The sequence below is a fragment of the Caenorhabditis elegans genome, chromosome V (assembly GCF_000002985.6).
Source record: "Caenorhabditis elegans chromosome V".
NCBI classification, from domain to species: domain Eukaryota; kingdom Metazoa; phylum Nematoda; class Chromadorea; order Rhabditida; family Rhabditidae; genus Caenorhabditis; species Caenorhabditis elegans.
Genome location: NC_003283.11, coordinates 6,773,905 through 6,793,352, shown reverse-complemented (window position 1 = coordinate 6,793,352; position 19,448 = coordinate 6,773,905). Strand labels below are relative to the sequence as shown.

Below are 19,448 nucleotides of genomic sequence, written 5' to 3'. Positions count from 1 at the left end.
ATTTTTGGTAATAAACTGTAAAAACTGGACATGTTTTTGCACCGTAACTCACGAGAAAACAACGGTCCTTCTATACAACTCAACAAGTTTCAATGTTGGAGATTCGCATTTTTCAATCAAAATTTCTCCTTTAAAGGATTACTGTAACTTTCAAAATTTAAATTCCCGCGTTCACTGTGTGCGGTACTTTACGGCCAATGCGCAATATCTGACGACACTTAAAACAAAATTTCAATCAGTGCAAATTTTTATATTTTCTTTTGTTGAACTCCATTAAATCTGTTAAAAAACCAAACAATTACAAGTTTTTCAACTAAAAAATAAAATTACAAATTTTGTATGAAAAAATTGATGTTTTCTTCTATTTCGATATCATGATTTTCCCATGAACTATCAAGTGTTTTCTGTTCCTATAAAAACATTCGAAACAAAATATTTTGCACATTTTCTGGACTAAAATAGAAGAGTTCGTAGGCGTAAACCTCATGAATATTGTGTGTTTAATACGATTTCGTTACTTTCGAAACGTGTTCGAACGGCCTGTGTTTGTGTTTTTTGTTTGTCTTTTTCTCCTCCGACCACCCACTCATCAGTTTTCGCGATTTTTTTTTCGGCTGTTCATTGATAATTTCCATCGTTTATACACGTTGTTTCTCGATTTCAACACAAAAATATTCAAAATTTCAGGGGTAATGAGTGCCGATGTAATCAAACGATCAAATCCGGCAGATGATTACGAACTTCTGCAACGTGTCGGCTCCGGAACATATGGAGAAGTTTATAAAGCAAGAGATATCAGGTTAATAATCAGAAAAAAAATCATATTCAATTTCAATTTTAAATGTTCAGAAGTGATTCACTGGCAGCTGTCAAAGTAGTCAAACTCGAGGCGGGCGACAATTTTGCAGTAATCCAGCAGGAGATTATGGTCATTAGAGAGTGTTCTCATCCGAATATTATTGCGTACTTTGGAAGTTATATCAGAAGGTGAATTTATTCTCAGAATTTTCAGAAATCAATAGCTTTTTGTTTCAGAGACCGATTATGGATTGTTATGGAGTACTGCGGCGGTGGAAGTCTTCAAGATATCTATCACTGTGAGTTTGATATCTAAAATTCAAAAATAAACTGAAATTTACCAATCATTCAGTGACCGGACCACTTTCGGAACTTCAAATCGCCTTCGTGTGCCGAGAAACTTTGCGTGGCTTGAATTATCTTCACAATATGGGAAAAGTATGTTAAAAACTGATAATGTCCTCAAAAAAGTTTTTAAAAAATCTGTTCAGATTCATCGAGATATCAAAGGCGCAAATATTCTATTATCTTCAAGCGGTGATGTGAAATTAGCGGATTTCGGTGTCGCAGCTCAAATTACAGCTACTATTGGAAAAAGAAAATCGTTCATTGGAACTCCGTATTGGATGGCTCCGGAAGTTGCTTGTGTTGAAAAACGAGGTGGATACGGGATGCAATGCGATGTCTGGGCGACAGGAATCACTGCAATCGAGCTCGGAGAATGTCAGCCACCACTTTTTGATCTTCACCCAATGCAGGTTCTCTATCTGATGACAAAAAGTGGTTATAAGCCACCGCACCTGAAAGACAAGCATCGATGGACTCCGCTATTCCATGATTTTGTTCGTCAGTGCCTCACGAAAAATCCGAAAAAGAGACCTTCACCGGAGAAGCTTCTGACAAGCCATCCTTTTGTTCTTGGATCACTTTCAGCTAGAATGACAAGAGATTTATTGGATAAAGTTAACGGAGCACCAACTGATGTTTATGATCGAATGTCGAAGACTGTTGATGACTTGACTGAAGAAGAATCAGATATGGATGATGCTCCTTCACTTCTCACACCGGATGCTGCACCAATTCGAATCGGCCTGCCTGCTCATCTGAACGGTTTGAGATTAGATGCGAGATGTCTCGAACAACTATCCTCATCGCCGAACACTTCGTCAGAATCAGATCGGAGGACACCAACTGCAACGCCACGAAGTTTGAATCGAGGATATCATTCTGAAAGAACACTTCCTGCCAAGGAAATGCCGTTGTTACCAGACGTAGTTGGTGGTGATGCACTACTTCACTGTGGTAACGGAGTAATTCACGATGATGATGAAACTCTTCGAGCACCAAGAGCACCTCCGAGGACGCTTCGCGCGGCTCAGAAAGCTGCTGCTGGAAATTCGAAAAATCGATTCAGTTCTACATCAATTGCTTCAACACCGAGTGAAGATGGATTAACGACATTCTTCGGTATGCCATTGATTCCAAAGGTTCCGATGGGAGCATGTTTCTCAAAAGTTATGGATAGAACTGAGCTGAAAATCAATTGTGCCGCCTCATGGGTTCATCCGTTAACCGGTGCTCACCTTCTGTTATTTGGTACGGAACAAGGAATTTATTCTTTCGATACGAACTGCATGCCGGATGGAAATCTATCTAAAGTAAGTATTAAAAATTAATTTTCTGTTAACAAATCATTATTTCCATTATTTTAGATCCATCATCGACGTTGCTCATGGATGTTTGTGTACGCGGATCGACTAACAGCTATCCAGGGAAATACTCCATACGTCTATCGTCATGATCTTGTGGCTTTAACGCAGAAAAATTTGACTCTGAAAATGAGCAAAAATCTGAACAAAATTCCCGAAAAATATGTACCAAAACGATTAGCGATTACTGTCAGGATGCCTGAAACACGTGGAGCACTACAGTGTACAGTGAAACGAGGACAAGGAGCTCAAGCAAATTCTCTCTTTTTGTGCTGCGCTGTTCGAAAGACTGTTCACCTGTTTCAGTGGTAAGATCTGGAGATTTTCTTTTTTTGTTAATTTTTGCAGATTAAACTTCTCGAAAAATTCTCATGTCGGTTTAAAAATTTCGAAAAAAAAGGACTAATTTTATCTAAAATCCCAATTTTTCCAACTTGTCAATGTCGCATCTGCCTGAATTAAATATTTATTTGATTATCCTTACTTATTATACATTTTTGTAGTTTATCTCACATTAATTGTGAATCAGGGCTGAATCCAAAATGTAAGCGTTCCTATATGGATTATAACTTTAAAAAAAGTTAATATCCAAAAGCTGTGACACGGAAAATTAATGAGTTTAGCTAAAATAAGCCCTTTTCAAAGTTTCAAGCTACCATAAACTTTTTTATAATCTTAAAGAATTCCCACTACATAATTCGTTCATTTTAAGTATAATAATGCAAAATGGTTTTTGTTTCAGGTACAATCCAATGAATCAGTTTGTTTTGGTTCGAAGTGAGCCTATTCGAGAAGACATTCGTTTCCCCATTCGACCATTTGCATTGATTAATTCACGAACATCAGACTTCCCAGAATTATGCATTGGAGTTGGTCAAATGTCTGGATCAAATGAATATCAATTCAATATGATCAATTTCTGCTCATCAACTAATAACTCTGAGCTCAGTGGAGATTTAAACTCATCATACGGAAGTCTTGCCGATGACGAAATGCTTGAAGTTGGAAGTATGCATCAAATTGATAGAGATACATTATGCTTTTCATTCCGCAATAAAGTAGTGTTGACTGATCTACAGGGATTCGAACGCCCGAAGCCGTCGATCTTCACTTTCAATTTTCACATTGAATATCTACACGTCGTCGATGGAACGATTCTCGCTTTTCATGCAAATGGAGTTCAAGGCAGAGATTTGAAAAGTAATCTGAATACTCAGGATTTGTGCGATGTATCTCGATTATATCGTGTGATCGGTGATGATAGGTACAATTTTTGAGATTATGATTGAAAAAAATGAATTGAAAAAAATACAGTCATGATATTTAGTATAAAAAACGTAAAATAAACAAAAATTCTCAAATTTTGGAAAAAACAAATCATTCTTAAATATGAAAATGTAATTTTAAAAAGGCAATCTCCATATTCTAAAGAACCTTTTTTTAAACAAAAATCAACTTATTAAAATTTTAATAACTCTAGTTGTCTTAGTTTTAAAAAAATTCAACTTAAGTAATATCGCATTAATGCGAAAACGCAGATTTAAATATGGAATTAATGTTCATCAAGAGAGAATCCAATTTTTCTTGTTGCAAAATCGAAAAAAACAAAAAGCCAAAAAACGGCAAAAATGTGGTTTTGTAAATTTTTTCTGAAAACTTCAAAATTCAAATTTTAAACGACTTAATTGTAAGCATCCTATATATTATCTTACAATTATCATTGAAAGGGCGTAAATTCTATGAAAATATCAGAATAAAACAAAGAAAAATTCAAAAATATACAAGTATTTTTTCATAAATTTTTAGGTTTTTTTCAGTTTTTTAAAAGGCAAATCGATAAATCTTCATTTCCAGAGTAATAATCCTCCGATCGCAACCAATGTCACCCCGAAACTCTGGCGATACTTGTGACGTCAGCTTACTTATGGGACATACGGATACTCCAATCGCTGGATAAGATCTCTCTCATCGCATATATCTGCTTTTGTTTCCAGAAGAAAAAAACGTATTTAACCTACACATTTTCCCTACACCGGGTCACAACTCATGTATTCTGCTTTCTCCTCACTCGATTCTAGTTCATCATTATTTCACGCATAATTTAATAGAAAAAAAACCAAAATTCCCCCACCATCATCACCAATTCCTGTAAAATAAATCAATTTGTTGATCTCCTCGCTCTTTCCACCATTTTCTCCCAATTTCCGTGTTCGTTTCTTTTGTGTCAACTAATTGCCTTACCCTATCATATAAATACCGAAAAGTGCCCAATTTTATTATCAAATGGTTTTTTTGTTTCGCCTGATTCACTTTTTCATCGAGCTTCTTCTGTTTAACGCGCAATTTTCTTTTCCTTTTTTCTTGCATCCGTGTTTTTGTATAAAATAAGTCTTGTTATTTATTTTGAACCGGAGAGCTGTTACGAAATAATATCACTAGAATTTAACCGGATTAAGTGACCAGAAGATCAGGGTGGTAAACATTGCAGCCAACACAATGTAAATGAAGAGAAAATTCAGCGGTAGTTCTGTGGTGAGAAGTCTGAAAAAAATTCCGAATTTGAAATAAAATTTTGAAAAATTGCTCACCTTGAAACAGCGCCGGGCTTCTTTCGTCGTGGAGTTTTCGGTTTTCCACTCGAAATTGATGTTTTCTTAGAGCTGCTTGCAGTAGTCTTACTTGTCTGAAACAACAAATCTTTGAAATTGAGGTGCAAGCGCGCTCCATGGGTCAATTTGAATTTAGTGGTTTTCCGCCAATACCTAACGAGACCCATCTGTTGGGGGCGGAGCGTTTTCATTTTGACATGGAGCGCGTTTGTTTTCAAATCATTCTGATTATTCAAAAATAATTTTAACTTACCTTATTCATGATTTAGTCGAAATAAAATAAAAATAAAGGAAAAATAAAGCGTCGTGGAAATTTTTAAAAGTAAAAAAAAGTTTCACGGCGAATTTTTTAAAGAAATAAATAAAAGATAGAAAACAATAAATTTTATTTAAATAAATATCTATAACGACAAGTTTTTACATCTACAGAAAAAAAGAGAGAGCGAGGAACCAGTGAAAATGAATAATTCTTAATCATTTACAAGACTGAATAGTGAAATTATGTTATAGTATTAAGAAGTGAAATGATGCTCTATAATATGATAAGGATTGTGTATATTCTACAACTAACTATGCGTGAATGGAATTATGAAAGTGATGAGGGATGTGGTGAGGGTGAAAAAACATGTACAGTACATTGAAGCGAATTAATAAAATTACTTCCATTTTATCGACGGATTGTTGAGAGCCGCCACCGCTTTGAATGATTCCACAGAATTTGTTTTCAGAGATTTCGCGTATGAAGCCAGCGAGAGACGATCTCCTTTCTGTGTCAGACACTCGATGACCATTTCAGGAACATCAAATAGTAGTGCTAGGCGAAGACGTTCTTGTGCATCAGATTCGCCTTTCAGGATACGGTAGATGAACTGAAAATTTACACACATGAATAATAGGTATCTTGTTAAAACTATTCCTCACATCAGTCGGTGGAGATGGATGAGATCGTTTTACAATAGTCAGCAAATTGTGATTATTGATGGAAACTCCCCATTTACTGGTTGATTTTTTGCCTTTGAACACACCTGAAATTCAGTTAATTTAGATATTTTCTCAGCTAAAACCACAAAATTACTTTTAGCTGCACTGAACGTCATGGTGATAGTTTTCGGTTGAAGTAGCTTATCGATATCTGGCCAACGGCTTAGTCGAGTCAACGCTGAGACGATCGTTTGAGTGGCAAGTCGATCATTGAATCGGATCAATGTTTGAACTGATGGTAGAGAAGCTGCAGATGTCTGTAATACATCGATTATGAATGATTTTGCAACGTTCTGAAGAGTAATGTACCGGTGAATCGTCGTAATGGTACATCGCTGAATAATACAGTGACGATAGAGCAGGTAATCCAATTAGAGAGCTGGTTTTTGGAAACTTTCGGAAATGTTCTCCTTTATCTCCAGCATCCATTTTCTCCATTTGCAATTGGATTTCATAGTTTCTCATCAACGCTTCCATTTGTCGGGCTTCAAATTTCATTTCAGGAATTGAGAAGCTACCATGAAGCATGGTTCGGAGCAACGGGACTCGCTTGTCTGGATTTCGTTTGTATTTTCGCGTAGCTTCGAATTCAATGACAGATGCATGTTGATACTGACCAATGCTACTATAAAATGGGGAAATTGATTTCAACAAATTTTAATTTAGTTTTTATTAAATACCGTAAAAACTTGTTCATCTTGTCCCACTCGCCGGTGATCTGAAGATGTCGTGTGTAAACTCGGCATGCACTTTTCTGGCCATCCATTATTTTGCAGAATATGTTTTCCTTGAGAGTTCTCTCTAGAAAAATCACAATCTGTAAAGAAAGATAACTTTTTAAAAAATTAGTATCATAGCTGTTCGGACCTTGAAAATTGTATTATTGTCGTACGTGGCAACTGCTTGCTTCAAAAGTTGTGTCTTATCACGTAATGACCTATAGTAATCCAGTGTTACAGTATGCCCTTGAAGCATTCTCTTGATACTAGCCTCGATTGTAAGCGGCTGAAACCGTTCGTGGCGAAGAACCTAGAATCATAATTATCTTCAAAATTCTATATTAAAACTTTAATAGCTAACTTCGTGCTGATCTTTAAGTTTCCGATGTTCTTGTCTCAATCGATTATAATCCAAATCAAGACGTTGTGCTTCACTTGGTAAACTACTTGCACTTGCTTCAGAAACCACAGATGGAGCGGTCTGAATAACTGGCGCCACGTTAACGTTCTCAGCGAATTTCATGTTCAAGAAATCATCTACAATCTTGCCAGAAGCCCGAGGAGAGGTACTGCAAATTACTTATTTATATTCATAAAACAATGTAATTAACTTACTCTGTTATTCGAATATTCGCCTTGTCTGACACAGCAGCAGCTCTTCCGTCAATTTGCAGTGGAACATTTGTGGGAGTTGGCGTTGGGTTCTGCGGTCGGACGTACGGCTTCGGAGTCTCATCGCCACCGAAGAGATTGTCGACGGCTGCTCGAGCTTGAAGCTTTAATTTTCGTGTTAAACACATTGATTTGAGCAATATAATAATTAAGAAACGTGTTAATTTACTTTTTTTTCAATTTTTTAAAAGTAAAACATCTGGTCACGTTTATAGTTTTAAAAGATTTTTTTCGTTTTTTCTTAATATAATAACTACGTTAAAACTTACTTGTTTTGATTGTAAATCATCAAACAATCCGGATGAATTCGAGTCAGATTCATTCCAATAACTGTCTTCCGGAAGTTCAAAAGTGAATTTCCTTCGAAGGGCCATTCTTTATAATATTATCATTTCTTTTGCAAAGTATCTGAAAGAAACTATAAGAATGAGAAAAAATAGATAAAATTTTATGGGAAAATGGGAAAAGAATTCAATAAAAAATAAATGCAGAGAAAAAAAACGCAATTGACATGAAACGAGAAAAAGAGAAGAAAGGCAACTGCGTGCACGCTCCTTGCAAAAACTGCGTGCCAGGATTGCGAAGGCGGGGCTTATGAATGAAGCGCGAGTTTGAATCAAATAAAATTATTTTTTGCTCTTGGCCTAAAGAAAATCGAATTAAAGCTTTAGTTTCTAGTAATTCGTAAAATAATTTTTTTAATCGAAAATAGAACACAAAATTGTCTAGTTATATTAACTTTTAGACCTGATCCGACGTTCGTATGAACTAGAAATCTAGAAGATCACAAAGGCGCGAAATTTTGATTTTAGATTTTTCTGTAACTCGGTGGCGGGAAAATGTGAAATTATATTTTCAATCGTTTTATCATCATTTGGAATCATTTCTGCACTTGTCTTCTGTTGTCTTGTCTTTTCTTTACCCAGTTCCTCATTTTTCTTTATTCAACTTTTTTTTTCAGAATGCAAAACACACAGATATTTACTAACTTCGCTCACAGAGCACATGATGGGTATGTTTATCATTTTTAAATGTTGGTATTAAGTATTTCTTTTTCAGATTACCGTTTAACAGTGCGAATCCTTCCAACAAAGATCCAATTTTCACAATGCCAATATCGGTCAAACCGAAAACTCGTGAGCCGGCTTCTTTCACAGATAACAGGTAAATTTGTCGTGCCGTTTTAATGAATTCATCAAAAAACTTTTAGGATATATGTCAGCAATATTCCCTTCTCGTTTCGTGAACAAGATTTGGCGGCAATGTTCTTCGCGTGAGTTTTCAATTTACAACAAGTTCTGAATAAGAATATTAATTTCAGATATGGAAGAGTCCTGAGTGTGGAAATCGTCACAAATGATCGTGGATCCAAAGGGTTCGGGTTTGTCACACTCGATTCCATCGAATCCTGTGAGAAAGCTCGTGCTGCGCTTCACGAATCACATGTTCAAGGAAGAATTATAGAAGTGAGAAGAGCGACACCAACCCGCAGAAAGCTTATCAACAATCCACAAAATGAAGTTTTGCCACCACCAAAGCTGTGTGTCGATCTTCGAGCCCCTCATAATTTATGGAGAGCTGAGCCAATGCATCAGTTGTTCAAGGAAAAGGAGAACACAACATGTTTTCCCGAAGCTGGATTCATGATGGCACCATACCGTAGCAATGGAATTTTCAACACGCGTAGTCTTGTGCAGACCAAACCACCTCGATGCACCAAGCACAGCGAGCTCAAGCTTTCTTCAGCTGGTGAATACTTCTGCAAAAACGGCGAGCCTACGACGGAAACAAGTATTCTGATGTGCATGCACAGACAAAACTCACCATGCAGCAATAAGTGTTCTGATTCTTCGAATCACGAGCTGTCTGATGTGGAGTTGAACTCTATATTCCCACATCATCTTCGTGACCAGATTACTGCTCTTCTCGACACTTCAAACCATTTTGGATCAGGAAATAATAGTGCTAACAAAGGAAAGAGAGCACCATCTGTGACATCTTCTGGATTGAGATCATCAGAGAGCGAGACAGTTTCAGGTAAATAGTTTAGATTCTAGATTGTCGATTTTCATTTAAAAATCAAATTTTAGACGAAGAGATTCATTGGTCCCCACATAACAGCCCTGATTATCTTCTCGCTGCTCTCTACGAAGGTTCCACATCGTTCCACGGAAAGTCTGTTTCTCCACCAAAAGAATCGTCAAGCCAGTAATCAGTTCAACTGATACGCCCATTTTATTTCTACTAACTGCGTGTTTTGCATTTTATCGAACACCCCTAAACTTTCACTTAACCAAAAAGCTTTAACAAATTTTTTACGGAATCTTCTTGTACAGCGACACTCGTTGTCCTTGTCAAATGATTCGTTGCTAGTTTTTCTTCCCTGTAGCTTCTATATCGACCCCCCCGGTGTTATTTTGTAGGAATGCGTTTCAGCATCTTCCCTATTTTGCCATCTCTCACATACACTCAACATTAGCAATCGGAAAACAGATCTTCTATATTGAAAATATACTACCAGTCCGTTTAACCTACCTCGCTTGCTAACATTATTGAATGTGCCCACGTATTGTATTTTCTGAGCATCTTTCTGTTTTTTTTGTATTTTATAGACGCTGTGTTCGCCAGTTATTTTTGCATTCCTGTATTGCTCGAAGTCAAATGAAGTGCTTCGCCATATTCAATTGTTTTATTTTCAAAATCACCCGTTAATACTAGATTTCAGTTTGAATTTAATCACAGTTGTGAAAGATCATTATCCCGGCGTGTCATTGAGAGATCAAATGTTATCTTTCGGCACCTCTTGGCCTTCCTCCATTCATGATCAGAAGATTCACTCTCTTCTAAAATGACGTCGTGAGAGACTGCGGGAAGAGAAAAGGACGATGGCTGTCGGCACTTTGTGGATGCTGCTGGAAAAGTTTGGTGAATTTTGAAGTTTTGTGGTTTTTGATGATAACTTCAAAATGGATGGGAAAACACGAGAGAGAGAGAGAAACTTACGGATTTGAAGAGTGGGTGGAGAGGAAGGGTACAAACTGCTTCGCTCCTCATCATTTCCTGTGCCACGTCGACTTCGATTTTGACGACTTGAAAGTGTTGCGAAGAAGGACATTCGACGGGATTTCGATCGTCGACAACCACCGCTTACCCAACAAAATAGGCACGAAACAGGAATGAAGATACCTGAAATAAATATGCATTATTAGGCAAACTTGGAATTTTCATAGTTTTTTCCTATAGATTTTGATTTTCTCTAAAATTCCCCAGCGCCTATATTACAGGAACACTATTTACATTTTGAGAATGCGAATTGCACAACATCTGACGCGCAAAATATCTCGTAGCGAAAACTACAGTAATTTTTTAAATGACTACTGTAGTGCTCGTGTCGATTTACGGGCTCAATTTTCGAAAATATTTTCTCGAACTTTGGCAGCGATTATCAATTAAAATTATTTACAATTCGAAAAAGCGAAGCAAAATTGAAACCCGCTGTCCAAATTCGAAAAGAAAACATTTTCGAAAATCGACACGAGCACTACAGTAGTCATTTAAAAAAATTACTGTAGTTTTCGCTACGAGATATTTTGCTCAATACGCATTCTTGAAATTCAGTGTTCTCGTAATATCATATAGGAATGGCCCCTTAACACACTAAAACAAGAATCCCGACATGTAATTTGTCACCATCTTCGTTTTCTTCCCAAAAACAATATAGTTATTTTCTTTCCATATTTTTTGACGTCAACTTTCAAAATAGGCAATTATTTTCACCCAATCTCTTTCAGCACACCGCGGATTATGCATCTCTTTGCCTGCTTTGCGTTCACCGCTTATTCATCAACATGAGAAGAGCTCAGTGACGAGTTAAAACAAACAAGAAACGAAGAGTTCCGTCTGCAATTACTCCCTTTACTCGTTTCACCGAAAAAAGCAAACGAACGGGTGCTCTGAATGAAAACGAACAAACATCGACGGCTTCTTCCGCCAATTTAATTGATACAAAACTTTGACTACAGTAGTTTTGTTTTGGTTTCTTTAAATAGGCTAATCAAGATGAGAGCAAACATCTGAATAGCATATGAACAAGAATTAACGAATGTTTACTTTTTCAAAATTTACACCCTAGGTTATACTATCCAGTCGCAAAATTTTGCAATTTTTCCGCCAAAAATACCGCAGCCGGTCTCGACACGACAATTTTTGTTACATGGAAATTGTTGTGTGCCTTTAATGAGTACTGCATTTTAAAATTCATTGCTGCGGAAGTTTCATCAATTTTTAATTATTTTTTTGGAAAAAAAAAATATTTATTTACAAAAAATCAAATATAACATTAAAACCGGATTTAACAAAAAATTGTCGTGCCAGAACCGGGTACCGTATTCTTGAACATTTTGGTATACATCGTTTTCCGAAACGTGGACAGTTTTCGAGTTAACTGCCAAACTCTCGGACTAAGAACATAACGCTTGGCGTAGGAGAAGCCGTTGCTATATTTATTTATATTTCCCTACTATAATATTTGTTAGCCGAGTAGAGACGAATCATCTCTGGTCTCAACCCTTGCTTAATGAATTTGATTATGGGCACAATGCAATCCCTCCATGCACTTCGCGTACAATATATATTTTTTAATATTATCATTATTTCTTCTTAAATGAGAATCAATAAGATGTCCTTGTACAAAAATTTTTTTAAGCGTGCGTGACGTCACACGCAGCCTCGAATTTTTGATAGGACCCAGTGTCCTTATAGACTTAGCTTGTAAGCATACCGGTAAAAATTGCGAAAAAGATAACAGCTAAAAATGCAACAAAATTGAGTTGGCACACAAGATTCGGCATATGCCCAATGCAGTAAGAAACCAAGGATCCACATTCAGCAGTGCACTCTTCCTGAAATAAAGCAACGTCATCAACCTTCAGTTTTCACTTTCCACGAATTGCTCTCTCATCTTCATTTCAAGCCTTTCAACCGGAAACCGCCCAGGCTTTTACAGAATAAGGAAATAATATTGAATAGAGATCGAAGCACGAACTTCTTGTTCTAGAAGCAGGTGCAATTAATAAAAAACTACATTTTTCCAAGTATTTGTTAGGTCTCTTTCATTTGGATTTCCTATAGATGGCGATCAAACTGTAGCTCACCATAGACGAATAAACAGGATAAGCTGTGTCCATGTCCATAGTCAATCCATGTCGAAGCTTGTGTTTTGATTGTCTGGAAATTTAAATTAAACGTACAATTTTAAAATCTGTTATGATCCTCGAAAAATCATTGGTTGAATAAGCGGATGTTTGTTGTTTACAAAGTATGGAAGGTAAATAATTTCAGATTCAAATAAAACATTTCTTGACCACATGTAAATATGCAAAGAAGATTGGCCACCTAGATTCGTAAAGTATTGGAAACTATGTGAATCCATCAGATTTGCTCCCAATACCTTCACTTTAATAACTGTGATCTCGGTTTAATTTTTGTTAGATCTCAGGTACACATACTTTTTCTTATATTTTTGAAAAAAGAAGACCACCGAGAATATAAGCTGTCAAATTTAAGCGGTGTGGTGCACGATTATTTGAGGAGAATTGCTGTTTGAATGTGAATAATACCTGGGGGGGGGGGGGGGGGGTGATTTGATGAAAAAACATTTATGTATGGCTAAAATAACCAAATCAGCTTTGCCAGCCATATTCCAATAACTTTTGAATTTTCAAAAAATGTACAGTCAAAAAGTCATCCAAAAACGAATGTTTCCTACTGATTTTGTATTCTAAAAAATTGTTACTTTTTTTTTTAATATTTGTAAATTATAGCATTGTAAATTAAAACATCAAACATGAGCCACTACTTTTCACTAAATTTTTCAAAACCACAAATTTTTCTCAAAGTTTGTTAAAATTTGGAAATTCACCTTGACTACTTCACAAAAACGTGTAGAAAGTGTAACTGGGAAAAAACAGAAAAAAAACAAATACAGTAGTTGAAAACTGAATCGAACGACTTGTCGGAGAAGTCAGGAAAATGGCAAAATTTTATAAAAAACAAGTTGAAAAAGTCGGTAGAACTCTTTTTTCTAGTCCTGACAGATGATAGAAATTATGGAAATTTAGAGAGAAAGTTTGGGACCATAGGACAGAGGAGGCGGACTTAACCGAATGGAATGCTATAAAAAAGAAGAAGCGGTTTGTCGAAAGAAAGCTGTGGGAGGGTGTGGTCTCCTAAAGATGAAAAAGAGTAAGAGAAAAAGACTTGTGCACAACTCGAATAATAACGGATCGAACGGAAAAGAAGAATTGAAAGAAATGTAGACACCGGATGGGTTGAAACTATTAGGACACATGGACCAGAACTGAGGCTACTCGAAAGAAGAAATAGTTTTTGATCAGCCAAATATGTCTGGCTTGGAAAAATGAATTATATGGATAAATAGAACAAGATGCCTAATCAAAAAAATAAAATAAGATATTGACATCATTATTTGCAAAAGTGTCAAATGAAATTTAATCCTGTCCGGTATAAAATGGGGGCGAGCGATTTATGATGACTTCCTGCAGAAAACATAGAAATACATGACATTTTCGATTAAATGATGTCTGAGTTTAATAATTCAAATTTAGATCAAGGAGGTCTACGTGCAGAAAATAATTCAAATATAGATTTACGTATGTTAAAAACATTTTTAATTTAATCCAGAAGATTCAGAGTTTTTGACCTACTTTTCCCGAAGGTTGAAAGTTCAATATTTGAGCGAGGACTGCAGGCAGGTAGGCAGGGAGACAGGCGTTTTGGTGCCTGCACAACTCTATTTTCAGGTCAGCCAGCAATTACTGCCGCCGCCCTGAGCGCTGATTTGTTTCAAAGTATTGTTTTGGAGAAAAATCTATTAGGGTAAATACCACGGGTTTGATATTTTTTCTTTCCCGATTTTGCAACATTTTTGACTATGTTTTGGAATTTGACAATGCTACATCTTTTAAAACAAGAACAATTTGATTTTATAATAGTCAGACACAACATTTCCAGGTCTACTTTTAGTCCAAAACCCTTCAATTACAATTTAACATTTCGAGGCAAAAGTTTTAATTTTCCAAAATATTTTTCTAGACAATTTTTTTGGATACAAAATAATTAGTGATTTGAAGACGAAAAACATTGAAATCTCAGGTTTCCAGGAAACACGCCAAGAAAAAAATTCAGGGAAATCCCACGATGTTTGAACAAATTCATTTCTTGAAGACAGCTGAAAAGAAGAAGTATCAAATGAGTTATGCTTACGTGAAATCATTGTGGGAGGAATGGAGGTGAAACTCTTCTGAAATATTTATCAAAAGCTCAGAAACTGCTGCTGTCTTCAATTGAACGCGCGCACGCGTCGACGACTTTTTGGTCTTTTGTGAGAGTGAGGAATAATATAGGTTTCACACTAGAAAAAAAACAGGAAGAATGGGAGCTTCTGCACGGGACCAACAGAGTTCAAAGCTACATGCTTCTCGGTTTTACATGTCTCTCGTTTCTCGACTTCCTCGTCTCACTTTTGGCCAGTTATTATTAGTAGTAGGTCACTGGGACATTCAAAGATTTGATTTGATTTACGAAAAAATAAGAGATGCTGCTAAAATGGAAAAAAGAAGAAGAGGGGATTCACCCTCTTGAACCCAAGTTTAGGCATTAAAAAATGGGTTCGGTTTTAGAGATGCACGTAATCGCAGAACATGGATGCTGAACTATTGATGCCCCAACCGTATTTCATTTAAAAGCGAAGCTGAAGTTGGGAAAGTGATTTTCAGACCCTGGATAAAAAGTGAAAACTGTTTAAAAAAAACATAACTTTAAACAATCTGGGATGTCAATTTGTTGTATCTTAGACAGAATAAAAAAAACGCTGCTCAAAGGATGATGTTGCAAAAAATTCCGAATTCCTCTAGTTAGATTATTTGAGGAGTAATATATGTATTTTTTACTTTATGAATGACTTTTAACAGTAACAATGTTGCCTCGACGCATTAAAACTAGAATATATTTTCCAATTTCACGTTGATTCACCATGCTTCTGACTTCCTATCCCACAGAATTTTCTTGGAAACACTATTTTAGGTGTATTTCTGATAAATCAAAAAAAAACATATGGTTCATTGGAGCTTGACTAAAGTCTAGAATGATGTATCTTGAATTGGAATTTTGAGTCAAACTGCTGAAATTGAATTAACCAAAAACTTGGAAATTTCGTTTTAAATGAAAATCAATTTTCAGTATCTCAAAAAAATGAACTGAAATGAAAAATGTACGTCATGTTTAAATAACTGTCTGTGGCAGATTACAGACCCAACGAGAAAGGATATTGGCACACAATTTTCAAAAAATGTTTTTCAATACAGCTTTAATATTCGCTCTGAACAGTGTTCTCATAATTAAAGATAACATTTTAAAAACCTCATTTGCAATCACAAATTCAATAATAATGTAACACCCAATTGCAGTGTAACAAAATTAGCTCCCCTCAAAAATGCTATAAAATGCGTACACCTGTTGAGGAGAATATACAAAATGAGTCGCGTGGAAATCGATTTGGCTGAAATTGATTTCAGTTATTCTGTTTTTATGGCGATTCTCAATTTTATATCATTTATAACACTACCCATCTGTCTCAAAGTTATTTTTTGTATTTTTAAAAATATCACACAATTTCAAAGTCATTATTCTGACTGCTCATATAATAGGGTAGTTATAACTGTTTAAAATAACATAATGTATACAATTAGTTTCAGATGTATCTGTGAAGACTTCTACGGGTTGCAACTTCTTCGTCCAATGGTTTTTGCCCCAATTGTTGGCTTTTACTGTAATGGACTGCAGTCAATGATTGGTGTACACCCATTCTTGCAAATATACGGTTTTTGCATGTTAGTTCAGATGGATATTGTTATACTTGTGCATATAACAATGTATCGAATGAAATTTATCATTCCAATGACTTTCCGATATTACAAACTTTTTATCAAGTTAGGAATATTTATTATTGTTCTTAGCTACATTGTCGGCTTTGTTATCAGTAACTTTATACTGCTTGCAATTGAAAATCAGGAAGAAGCCAAGTTGTTCATTTCTACGGTTTGGAAACTCTCGTGTCTATTTATGTTACCTAAAAAATTACAGAATGTCAGCCAGGTACCAGAAGTGCTGTGGTCGACGAAGTATGCAGTTTCATCTTCTAAAAACCCCCACCATGGTACTCTTCTTGTGTCCTTGAGTATTTGTCTGACAATTTACATAATTATTTGCATATCAGGGCCCACGATATGCCTTATAATTATTCACAAAACAAGTTATAACCTCTCAGAAGTAGTAGTGAAAGCTCAGAGAGGACATTTACGAGCAATTTTATACCAGGTAATTAGATTGAATTTTAATGAAACTCTGCTGCCTCTGTCTATAAATTCCACATACATCACGAAAGCAAGAGCACAAATTTAAAATCTATACTTCAAGCTTCCAGGTTGCTGTTATGTTGAGCTGTCTGATGTTGCAGGTTTTATCAAAAATACAAGTGAGTAAACTCTTCTCTTTTACTGTAATAATGTTGTAAATACCAGAAGAGAAAAATAATATTTCAAACATTTTTCAGTGATTATCAAAATAGCTGTTCTCATCGGTTTGAGCCATGGATATGCATCCACAGTTGTTCATCTTCTGTGCAATAAGCCGTTTCGTGATACAATGTCGTCACAATGGTCTTGGGGTAACAGTTAAATTTGCATTGAAATTTTATTTTACTTTTGGAATTGCAGTTGTATCATTTGTCACTTGTACACAGCCAAAACGAAGCAACTTAGTACAACATTTTAATATACCGTATCTTTAAATCAATGGTCAATTTCCTGAATATCCCGAACTTGATCAGAAAAAAAGTACTTTGGAACTCTTCAACATATAATTATATTTGACTGCATCACAACCTAAAAACACACACTTCGGTTTATGAATTTCAAGAATTGTGATAATTTATGCTTTCAATAAAGTGCCAATGTGATCCCCATCAACACAATTTTCAAATTTTTGTGAGCACACCAACGTTAACACACTTATCGCTTTTTATTCCCACGCAGTATCAATTGAAGTCATACATCAATAAATCAAATTCTGATTATCGCTTGTCTTTAAACTCAATTACATTTTTATTTGATTACCCAGTGAGCTGGCTTGAGTTGTAGCAATGTTTTCTGAAATGTTCATTCAAAAAATGAGTACAAATCAGACTTTATCATTATTTTATGAAGAACAAGATTCGGTAATCAGAAAATATTTGATTTCAACTTTAATCTTACCGATTTTAACGATTCCCATCTATATTGAAGGGATTTATTGTTTGTATTTTAGTACTGATCAACTCCAACAACATTATACATCGGTTTTGAAAAATCATGTTTTTCTGTAAGTTAAAACATGGAAATATGACCAAAATAAAGCGCATTTCAATTATATGAACTTCAGAAATTTTATTGGGGAAATATTTGGGTTCTATTTAATGCGTCCAGTAGTAATACTTCCAGTTGTCGGTTTGAATTCTGAAGGATTGCTGGGATATTTCAACTTTCACACATTTTTTCAATTAATTCTTGTATTCCTTTTATATCAAGTCAATGCGTGCACAATGATACATTTGTTAATTATTCGACTAAAAAGTGTTCTACCAATAACATTTCAATATTACAAACTTTCAATTAGATTTGGACATTTGTTCGTATATGGGACTTATATTTCATCCGTGTGCTCTCTTTCCAATTTTGCATTGCTTTATGAAAACCAGGATAATGCGAAATTTTTCTGGTACAAATTATTGGCTGGAAATATGCCAGCGAGGTTTTGGTCGGAAAGTTATGTAGTGGCTAGTGGCAGTTACTTTCGGTTCTCCTTATTTTTGAAACTCTGCAGTATTAGTCTTTTCTTGTATATTATTGCTTGCATTTTCATTCCAGTAGTTGCTTTTCAAATTTTAAACAGAATGAAGCATAGGCTATCACGACATGTGGTTCAAGCTCAAAAAATGTCTATCAAAGCACTGCTGTTTCAGGTGAATTTTTTAAGCACCTGACTTTTCGATAAAAAATAAATTTCTAGATATCCATCATCGTCAGTTTTTTATTATTCCCGTTCTCTACTTTTATTGTTGGCCTGGAAATGCGAGTCAACAACCCATGTACGTAGCAAATTCAGTAAAATTTAGAAACATTACAATTCTTTCAGTGGTGGTTGCAATATCTCTTACTTTCGCAATGGTCCATGGAGCCGCAGCGACTTTGGCAATGATCATTGCAAATAAACCACATAGAACAATTTTCCTATCGCATCTAAAATACGGTGAGCCATCAATAAAATAGGAATGCGTAAAACTAAGCCTAATTCTTATTTTCAGGAGTTTCAATTATAACGTGTTCAATTAATTCCAAAGATGAAAAAGCTTGCCGCTCCTTGTCAACTATTTCAAATCATTTTGTGGTTTCACTTTGATTTTTTTCAGTAGATGTTTCTTGAGATTTTGGATATTTCTCTCAGTTCCAAAAATGTCCAAATTTTTAATAAAATTGTGAATAAATATGTACAGTGTATTTTATTTGATTTAAAAATAATTTAAAAGTCAATGGGTGGCGCGTAGCGAAACCATTTTGCATGAATGCGCGCTACTTTGAAGTCGTGGGGGAAGAAAATAAAAAAGCGAAATAGTAAAAGAAACGAGAAATTAATAATTGGGAGGTCAAACGGGTAGATCAAATTATATTTAAGCAACCGCACTGCGTCGCGTGCCCGCCAATGTCTCTGCGTTTCTCGTATTTAGTTGTTTACAACTTTTTTTTGTTGTTATTTTTGTTATTTTTTTGTTCTTAGAATTTTGTTCTTATTTATCGATTCGTTTTCTTTTTGATTTTTTTAAAGAATTTCATCACAAGTATTCATCT

At 35.4% G+C, this 19,448-nt stretch overlaps 6 protein-coding genes and 1 pseudogene across 8 annotated transcripts; 4 read left to right on the top strand and 3 right to left on the bottom strand.

The window, feature by feature from the left end:
• Window positions 1-687: 687 nt before the first annotated feature.
• On the top strand, window positions 688-4,915 carry gck-2 (Mitogen-activated protein kinase kinase kinase kinase). Its single transcript, NM_072320.5, has 8 exons — window positions 688-799; window positions 850-987; window positions 1,036-1,097; window positions 1,151-1,236; window positions 1,290-2,456; window positions 2,511-2,815; window positions 3,250-3,771; window positions 4,362-4,915. The coding sequence occupies exons 1-8, from the start codon at window positions 693-695 to the stop codon at window positions 4,462-4,464; spliced, it is 2,490 nt and encodes an 829-aa protein (NP_504721.1). The 5' UTR covers window positions 688-692; the 3' UTR covers window positions 4,465-4,915.
• ZC404.2 (ABC transporter permease) lies at window positions 4,893-5,401 on the bottom strand. The gene is made up of 3 exons (NM_001269142.2): window positions 5,370-5,401; window positions 5,096-5,190; window positions 4,893-5,048 (listed from the first exon to the last, which is right to left on the bottom strand). Exons 1-3 carry the CDS (start codon window positions 5,376-5,378, stop codon window positions 4,943-4,945), a joined length of 210 nt encoding a protein of 69 aa, NP_001256071.1. The 5' UTR covers window positions 5,379-5,401; the 3' UTR covers window positions 4,893-4,942.
• Window positions 5,402-5,488: 87 nt separating this feature from the next.
• spe-39 (Spermatogenesis-defective protein 39) lies at window positions 5,489-7,896 on the bottom strand. 2 transcript variants are annotated; one of them, NM_001392537.1, is made up of 9 exons: window positions 7,758-7,896; window positions 7,432-7,585; window positions 7,178-7,385; window positions 6,965-7,126; window positions 6,778-6,914; window positions 6,407-6,722; window positions 6,192-6,354; window positions 6,038-6,141; window positions 5,489-5,985 (listed from the first exon to the last, which is right to left on the bottom strand). In NM_001392537.1, exons 1-2 carry the CDS (start codon window positions 7,860-7,862, stop codon window positions 7,436-7,438), a joined length of 255 nt encoding a protein of 84 aa, NP_001380005.1. In that variant the 5' UTR covers window positions 7,863-7,896; the 3' UTR covers window positions 5,489-5,985; window positions 6,038-6,141; window positions 6,192-6,354; window positions 6,407-6,722; window positions 6,778-6,914; window positions 6,965-7,126; window positions 7,178-7,385; window positions 7,432-7,435. The 2 variants fall into 2 exon arrangements, with proteins under 2 accessions (NP_001380005.1, NP_504718.1); NM_072317.8 differs by having other exon boundaries at window positions 5,568-5,985; window positions 7,432-7,592.
• Window positions 7,897-8,449: 553 nt separating this feature from the next.
• On the top strand, window positions 8,450-10,166 carry spn-4 (RRM domain-containing protein). Its single transcript, NM_072316.7, has 5 exons — window positions 8,450-8,500; window positions 8,548-8,652; window positions 8,699-8,761; window positions 8,810-9,525; window positions 9,579-10,166. The coding sequence occupies exons 1-5, from the start codon at window positions 8,451-8,453 to the stop codon at window positions 9,698-9,700; spliced, it is 1,056 nt and encodes a 351-aa protein (NP_504717.1). The 5' UTR covers window position 8,450; the 3' UTR covers window positions 9,701-10,166.
• ZC404.15 (uncharacterized protein) lies at window positions 10,159-12,887 on the bottom strand. Its single transcript, NM_001269141.3, has 4 exons — window positions 12,642-12,887; window positions 12,269-12,389; window positions 10,492-10,674; window positions 10,159-10,400 (listed from the first exon to the last, which is right to left on the bottom strand). The coding sequence occupies exons 1-4, from the start codon at window positions 12,678-12,680 to the stop codon at window positions 10,225-10,227; spliced, it is 519 nt and encodes a 172-aa protein (NP_001256070.1). The 5' UTR covers window positions 12,681-12,887; the 3' UTR covers window positions 10,159-10,224.
• Window positions 12,888-16,041: 3,154 nt separating this feature from the next.
• On the top strand, window positions 16,042-17,356 carry srh-29 (annotated as a pseudogene). The gene is made up of 6 exons: window positions 16,042-16,214; window positions 16,262-16,605; window positions 16,651-16,884; window positions 16,991-17,041; window positions 17,120-17,233; window positions 17,283-17,356. Coding segments are annotated over exons 1-6 (990 nt in total).
• Window positions 17,357-17,544: 188 nt separating this feature from the next.
• On the top strand, window positions 17,545-19,092 carry srh-28 (Serpentine Receptor, class H). Its single transcript, NM_001380678.2, has 5 exons — window positions 17,545-17,925; window positions 17,986-18,565; window positions 18,613-18,691; window positions 18,739-18,852; window positions 18,908-19,092. Exons 1-5 carry the CDS (start codon window positions 17,720-17,722, stop codon window positions 19,000-19,002), a joined length of 1,074 nt encoding a protein of 357 aa, NP_001367940.1. The 5' UTR covers window positions 17,545-17,719; the 3' UTR covers window positions 19,003-19,092.
• The last annotated feature ends 356 nt before the right edge of the window (window positions 19,093-19,448 follow it).

Excerpts from the sequence above, each read along its gene's own strand:
- gck-2 (NM_072320.5), top strand. The coding sequence starts at position 693 with ATGAGTGCCGATGTAATCAAACGATCAAATCCGGCAGATGATTACGAA. Across the intron at positions 1,237-1,289 it reads ATCTTCACAATATGGGAAAA|ATTCATCGAGATATCAAAGG; the intron begins GTATGTTAAAAA and ends AAATCTGTTCAG. Across the intron at positions 3,772-4,361 it reads CGTGTGATCGGTGATGATAG|AGTAATAATCCTCCGATCGC; the intron begins GTACAATTTTTG and ends CTTCATTTCCAG.
- ZC404.2 (NM_001269142.2), bottom strand. Across the intron at positions 5,049-5,095 it reads AAGCCCGGCGCTGTTTCAAG|ACTTCTCACCACAGAACTAC; the intron begins GTGAGCAATTTT and ends AATTTTTTTCAG.
- spe-39 (NM_072317.8), bottom strand. The coding sequence starts at position 7,862 with ATGGCCCTTCGAAGGAAATTCACTTTTGAACTTCCGGAAGACAGTTAT. Across the intron at positions 6,355-6,406 it reads ACCATTACGACGATTCACCG|ACATCTGCAGCTTCTCTACC; the intron begins GTACATTACTCT and ends GATGTATTACAG. Across the intron at positions 6,142-6,191 it reads GACGTTCAGTGCAGCTAAAA|GTGTGTTCAAAGGCAAAAAA; the intron begins GTAATTTTGTGG and ends ACTGAATTTCAG.
- spn-4 (NM_072316.7), top strand. The coding sequence starts at position 8,451 with ATGCAAAACACACAGATATTTACTAACTTCGCTCACAGAGCACATGAT. Across the intron at positions 8,501-8,547 it reads GCTCACAGAGCACATGATGG|ATTACCGTTTAACAGTGCGA; the intron begins GTATGTTTATCA and ends TTTCTTTTTCAG. Across the intron at positions 9,526-9,578 it reads AGAGAGCGAGACAGTTTCAG|ACGAAGAGATTCATTGGTCC; the intron begins GTAAATAGTTTA and ends ATCAAATTTTAG.
- ZC404.15 (NM_001269141.3), bottom strand. The coding sequence starts at position 12,680 with ATGGACATGGACACAGCTTATCCTGTTTATTCGTCTATG. Across the intron at positions 12,390-12,641 it reads ATCCTGTTTATTCGTCTATG|GAAGAGTGCACTGCTGAATG; the intron begins GTGAGCTACAGT and ends GCTTTATTTCAG. Across the intron at positions 10,401-10,491 it reads TCCACCCACTCTTCAAATCC|CAGCATCCACAAAGTGCCGA; the intron begins GTAAGTTTCTCT and ends AAACTTTTCCAG.
- srh-28 (NM_001380678.2), top strand. The coding sequence starts at position 17,720 with ATGTTCATTCAAAAAATGAGTACAAATCAGACTTTATCATTATTTTAT. Across the intron at positions 18,692-18,738 it reads AATGCGAGTCAACAACCCAT|TGGTGGTTGCAATATCTCTT; the intron begins GTACGTAGCAAA and ends CAATTCTTTCAG. Across the intron at positions 18,853-18,907 it reads CCTATCGCATCTAAAATACG|GAGTTTCAATTATAACGTGT; the intron begins GTGAGCCATCAA and ends TCTTATTTTCAG.